The sequence below is a fragment of the Ipomoea triloba genome, chromosome 12 (genome assembly GCF_003576645.1).
Source record: "Ipomoea triloba cultivar NCNSP0323 chromosome 12, ASM357664v1".
Classification (NCBI taxonomy): Eukaryota; Viridiplantae; Streptophyta; class Magnoliopsida; order Solanales; family Convolvulaceae; genus Ipomoea; species Ipomoea triloba.
The window spans coordinates 23,890,350-23,896,921 of NC_044927.1; the positions used below are offsets into that span (position 1 = coordinate 23,890,350).

The following is a 6,572-nucleotide window of genomic DNA, read 5'->3' on the forward strand; positions in this document are numbered from 1 at the left end:
TAACTCGAGCTTAAAACTTTTCAAAAATTATACATTTAAAAAATGTTTTAACAATATAATAAAGAGGCAGGTGGAACATCTATTATATTGTAAAGACAAAATTATAAAGTGATTTAAATGATAAATACACATGTTTTAAAATATGGAAGTGGGCACTGTGGGCCCTGCTGATCGTCATGGCGGCCGAGTTCAACAAAATGCGGGTCCCATGTATTCCCAATAATATATATCCGCAATCTGCCCACGTGTCACATCCATCTCTGAACGTGTTTTTGCCGCCCTACGACTCGGACCATCTACCCGACTCGAACCCCATCGAACCGGCCGACTCGCTGCTGGCTTTGTTCACCACCCGCTTTGCTCCCAACCGGTTCTTCAGAACCGTCCTCAGCTTCTTCCACAACCCGGTTCTCTTCCCCCCTTCTCTCTTGGCCCGGACCCGCCCGGTACATGAAACCTTGGGCGAACCCGGTTCAACTCCTTGCTGCAACGCCCTTTTACCTCCGGGCGCGGACCGGCTCCTGAACAGCCTGGCCGTGGCCGTGGCCGCCTTATTCTGCCGGAGATTCCCTTCGGCGCCGCCGCCGCCGCCGCTAGATTTCTGGGATTTGGGAAGGGCGATGAGGGACGACGACTTGTGCTTGTGGTTCAACGTGGAGAAGGAGCGGTGGGAGAAATTCTTTTTATTATTATTGTGGTTGCGATTGCCGCCGGCGCCGGAGAATCCCAACTTGAGGGAGGTTTTACGTTGCATGGTGGCATTCTGATCGAACCAATCAAGCTCGGAGTCTTTGGGCACCCAAAAAGATTCCGGCGGAAAATCAAAGTACCCTTGATGAGACGCCTCCGCTACGGCGATATCTTCATCGCCGGCGGGTTGGCAGTTTTCGTCTTTTTCTTCGCCGACACCATCAGCGGCGGAGACAGGGTTGTCATGGAGGTGGGATTCATGAACAGTTGACATGTATGTATATGTATGTATCTATCTCTAATCTCTGTCTTGTGTCTGGAGAGAGAGAGAGAAAGGCGAGGAAATAGAAACTATATAACAATGAAATATTGTGTTCAAAAAAAAAATATAACAATGAAATAAGAGATGAGAGAGAGAGAGAGAGAGATAGAGGGTAGAAGGGTGTTATCAAAGAAGGAAGAGAGGGCCATGCATTTTGGTATTTTCCTATCTGATAGTGACATGCAATAATAAAGAAATGACAGGCAAATCACGTTCAAGTACACAATACATTTTTGGTGTAGCCGGCGTGAATGGAGAAACCCCTATGAATTAAATTAATAGATACGTGAGTTTATTATGAGATTTATGGCTTTTTTTTTTTTAAGACGAAAACCGATAATTACTATCATACTAAGTAAATCTCATCTGTTGCCTCTAATCAGCAAAGGATACCATAGAAGTAAATCAAGTTGTCCATAACTGAGTAGTGAGTCTGAAGGTCACTTCTCCGAGATGAACTTGAAATCTTGTGGTATTATTAAGCATTATAATTTCGAAAAGGGACAATGTTGTTACATGTTAGCATACGTATCCAACAAGTGGCTACAATTTTTTTGGTCCAACATTTGAATTAGGTTTGGTCAAAAAATATGTGTTCCTGCTCCATGGTGGAATATCAAGTAAGCACAAGCTGACAATAATTTGCCCACTAGCTTGATGTGTACATTAAGTTAATATATCAATACATCAAATAAAGAACAAAAAATCATCAAACGATGCATTCATAAGAAAATTAACTATTGAATTCGCATGATTTATGTTTTACTCGTATTAGATTAACAGTATTTTGTGTGTGAACTTAAACGAGAATTTCTCGAGTAGTTATATATCAAACTGCTGCAAACAGCAAAAAAAGACCAAAACTTGAATACGATTCACACACTATTTAGCAACAACAAATTCAAGGGTTTAATTAATACATATCTGATCAATTGATTCAATTCTACAATTCTACATAACAGTTAATGATAATATCAAGTACTGTGTAAAGGTTGAAACAACAATGTTCGATCTGTTGAAATGGTGTTTGAATTTAGAAATTCGGGAGTAGTTCAAGCTTACGAGATTGGAAGAATTTGCAGCGACCTTTACCGCTGGATTCAATGTCCTCGCTTTTCCTCTTCACGCCGCTGAAACCAATGCTCGTTAGCTTTATCTGCCGCTTGCTGGATTTTGCGCTGCTGCTTTCATCTTCATCATTTGCATCAGATTCCCTATGATAACCGCAAAAAGTTAAATGGCATGTGACACCTTTCAAGTTTCTGAAACTTTAAGCATACTCCAACTTTAGTGATATGATAGCAATAACATGTCTATAAGCAGCAATTGAACAAAGAGACTATTATTGTATGGAATCTTTTCTTTAAATGCCTTCTTTACTTAATTTACATGCAAAAGCCAAATTCGAGTCAGCAATGTTAAAGAGACAAATATATCAGCACAGTCAAGTAAAAGACTAAACGACGCAGTACAAAAGATGATTTAAGGAGAGCTAGATCTCGAGTGAACAGAAGAGTAAATTGAACTTAGATTTATGGCAGGATTTAGAAAATGGCTCACCATAAGACCTCAACAGTGTCTTTGGAGTATGAATTACATGTGCCCCAACTGAAGCGGACGAGTGATGGAAACCCAAATACTAGATGTTTGTGATGATCTAGCCAAGCCTTCGTGTCGGGATCTAAAAGAAGCATAATCATTAAAACTATTATAATGTGAATCTTTTAATAAATACTCCGCATCACTTCACTGAAATGAATGGAACTATGGAAGATATAATTCACCTCCGGGGTATCCTGATCCAAATACCCTATTCATGTTTTCAGCAGTCTCATCAAACACCCAGTCTCGCAAGGCTCTATCCCTAGTAACCTGAAAAAGAGAGAAGCAGAAATGGAATTTAAAACTATATGCCTAGACAATAATCTACTGAAGGAACACTTGTGTGTGTGTGAGAGAGAGAGAGAAAGAGAGAGACCTTTGCAACTATACTTGCTCCACTTACAACAGGGTAAAGACTATCAGCCTTTTTAGCAACCACAAATTTGATACTTGGAAATCTTTCAGAGAGTTTTAATCTATATTTGTCAGGATCACCGACGGTATCCACATAGACCTGAAACTTGCCATACATTAGTCCTTACCTCCCCCAGCATAAACCCACAAAGACTGACCAAGTCTAATATACTCAATATATCAAGAATGAGACAGAATTTTGTTTTCTGAACAATTCAGATACATGCACTGGATAGATAGTTTTTCACCATCATCCTGCTTCCCCTAGGAATTTCAGCTTTGAGCTACCCAATCTAAGCATTTACAATAAACAGAAAAAGTTTGAAGCACATAATGAAAGGATGAGCATATGTATGAAGAAGAAAAAGAAGCATAAAGGATGTCTTTGTATGTAAAGTGAACTATACATCATTAGCTGGACTTTGAGAACTCAACACAAGTTTCCATATGCATGCATATTCTGTCAAATTTTATACTCTATAAATTTACCTCTGATAATAAAACACCCATGTCCAATGCCCTCCTGACCAGGCCCATGGCAGATTCATGCGATATCTCATTAAGGTTTATTTTATTCCTGTTGACAGTTGAAAAAGGTAAATAAAAAAAAATAAAATTGACGCCATTGAGAATATATGAAGTGGCAGGAGATAGTCTGTACTTCTTCAACATTTTGGCAGATAGATCTCTAGGATCTATGACATCAACAGCCCATCCTATTGAACCATTAGTCTTCAGTTCTTCAAATAACTCTTCCCTCTTCTCTTCTTTCAAAGTTTTAGAGTCTATATAAAGAAAGGAGCAAACGGTTGCAGATGAAGCAGTTAATTAATGTTGGAAAAGATAAATGCTGAAAAGCAAATAGGAAGAACATGTTTCCTTTAGTAACACCTGGCAGTGCAATATACAGAAAATCATATAGTAAATGACAGCAAAGGATGCAAAATAACTTAATCCCATACAGCATTGGCCATTAATTCAGTTTTCGACTTGGATTGTTGGATAGCAGCCAAATTAAGACAAAAAGAAAAGACAGGAAAGGGGCACGGAGTTGTCTATCATGCTAGTCTCCAGACCTGCAGATTGTTTGCTCAACTCAAAACTTGAAATTGTTTCCATATTCTTCCTTTCCAATGGAAATTATATAGGTATCCTAAAACCTAAAATAATGTTCTTGGTTCTAACCAAACCCTCAATCAAGAGCTAGTACATCAATTCCCCTCTTGGAAAACCCTAAAAGGAATAGCATACAAAGTTCCACAAGTAAACTGTCAATCCTAACAAATAAATCCACATAATTGACTAATTGTAAATGAAATAACTGCAAAGTTCTATACTTCCAGGCACCCTTATCTAATTGAAAACCAAAATTCTAGCTCCCTTTTCAGGAAGATTGATACCCCTGCTTTAAAACGAGAGAAAATTCTATTTCTTTCTGCTGAAAACCCTTAATGATCTATGTAGTTGACATGATTCTAGGATCCTCAGTGCCCTAAGGTTCTACAAGATGATTCCTGGCAAGCTACATTTCCAAATATTAATTGAAAGTGTCCTATTGTCAATAGGGAAGTTAGAACCCACATATTCATATTTAAACGTAAACCTAAACTTCTGAAACTGTAAAAAGCTTGAGACTTGTAAAATGAAACTATAATTGCAGAGGCCACATTACCAATAGCTTAAATAATTCACGTGACTCTAAACAACAAATGATTCAGTGTTTCAACACCTCTTCAGAAAAATGTTTTTTTATCGAACGATTAGCGTTCAATTTAATCTGTAGACGATGCAAAACTTTCTTCTTTTTTTTTTTTTATCGAAAGAGTAATAAAAGACTGGAGATTTAATGAATAAGAATGAGACTAACCAGCAAAGTTTAAAGTTGAAAGGGTCTTCTGGTAAGATCGCGCGCAATATAAGCAGCCGTACACCATTGGTCCTGTGAATTGGAAGCATGAATTGAAGCACTGTCAGCCAAACAGTTACATAACAAAAGAAGAGGAGGAGAGATTGGTTTTTTTTTTTTGTGTACCTAAAACGGGGCCCCGACCCGCTTCGTCAATACCCATTATACAAGGTTTCAATGCCCATGGCGGCAGCTCTCCTCCAGACCCCATTCCCGCTTCTGGCTCCTGCTACTCCTCCCACTCTCTCTCTCTCTCTCTCTCTCTCTCTCTCTGTGTACAGACTACAGTTCCCGCCAAAAGGGGTTTCGTTTCGGCTCCGATTGGGATATGAAATTAGGAAATACGTATTTCTTATATGAAGTACGTTTTCGCAAATAAAAATAACAGAGGTACCGTATAGTAATAAGGTCCTGTTAAAGGGGGTTATTAGCAATTTCAAGGAAAGGCAAGTCCTCCAAAACCAATATATAGTATGTTTAGTGCAGATGAAGCGGAGCTGTGGACAATCTTGCGAGGTTTTAATTGTTAAGTGATTTTGGGTCAAAGTACCTGTCAGGTTTATGTACGTTTTGTATAATTTAGGACATGTTTGTTGGGCGGAAAAACATTTCCAAAGAAAATGCTCATTTCTTATTTTTAGTTCATGGAATTTATTTTCTATTGAAAATTGAATCTCTCAAATTTGAAGAAAACAAAATCATTGATCGGACTAAGAATTTTGTTTTCCATGAAAGATGAGAAGAAAAATTAGTATGGATGGACTATTTTACCATGTGTGCTTTTTCCTAATTATTATTATTATTTTTAATTTGTAGGGGCATATAGGTATTTATACTTGTTATTCATTACAATTCTAAATCCAACCAAACAACGGAATTAGTATTAGAAGCCATATCATGAAGGGAATTTAGAACATTCTAGTTGAAAAACTATCCTTCCTTCCTTTCTCCTTAATATCTTACAAGTTGTTTAGCACATACCAACTATAGTTAACAAATGCATGTTGCTATAGAATAGTTGTGTAATCTTGAACAATAACACCTTAGGCAATGAGCTTGTTCATGCCGCAACTTTAATCCTTGTCGCAATATCCTTTTCCCTTACAGATATGTCTCAAGGTCTTGTACGAAATTTCTTAGAAGCATGTATGTAAAATAAACCGTTAGAGAGGAACATAATAGAAGTGTTTTGTTTTCTCTTATGAAGTTAGTGACGTGTTTTAATGGACGATGCTTTGGGTGTTTCTCATTGAAAAGGACCACAACCTTTTAGCAGTTTGTTTTTGGGTTGTCCCTTCATATTACCCCTTGTGCATAGAGTGCTTACAGTGGTAAAAACCTGGAGACTACAAGGTAACTTCGCCAACTCGTGATCTATCTTCTAGCGACTTTTAGGCCCTTGCCCTAACGTAAACCGGATACTTAAAGAAAGAAAGAAAGAAAAAGGAAATGCAATAACAATAGGTTGGAGGTAGGAAGTGACAGAAAAGAAGGGGAAATCCATCAATCTGCTTTTGCTTTTCAAATCTGAATAGCATCTCATTCTGTTGAATTCTGCTATCTTGCCATACTATACCACATCAGAGCCTAATGGTTCAATTCAGATGACGACAGTTTTGTTGATAGATGCACAGAATG

General features: G+C 38.0%; 2 protein-coding genes across 2 annotated transcripts; both read right to left on the bottom strand.

Annotated features, from left to right (window-relative positions):
* On the bottom strand, positions 1–1,119 carry LOC115998281. Its single transcript, XM_031237809.1, has one exon. The coding sequence runs from the start codon at positions 962–964 to the stop codon at positions 281–283; it is 684 nt and encodes a 227-aa protein (XP_031093669.1). The 5' UTR covers positions 965–1,119; the 3' UTR covers positions 1–280.
* Positions 1,120–1,866: 747 nt separating this feature from the next.
* LOC115999827 (ribonuclease H2 subunit A) lies at positions 1,867–5,261 on the bottom strand. Its single transcript, XM_031239753.1, has 8 exons — positions 5,061–5,261; positions 4,896–4,967; positions 3,690–3,813; positions 3,518–3,605; positions 2,991–3,128; positions 2,797–2,884; positions 2,573–2,693; positions 1,867–2,226 (listed from the first exon to the last, which is right to left on the bottom strand). The coding sequence occupies exons 1-8, from the start codon at positions 5,143–5,145 to the stop codon at positions 2,046–2,048; spliced, it is 897 nt and encodes a 298-aa protein (XP_031095613.1). The 5' UTR covers positions 5,146–5,261; the 3' UTR covers positions 1,867–2,045.
* Between the last annotated feature and the right edge of the window lie 1,311 nt (positions 5,262–6,572).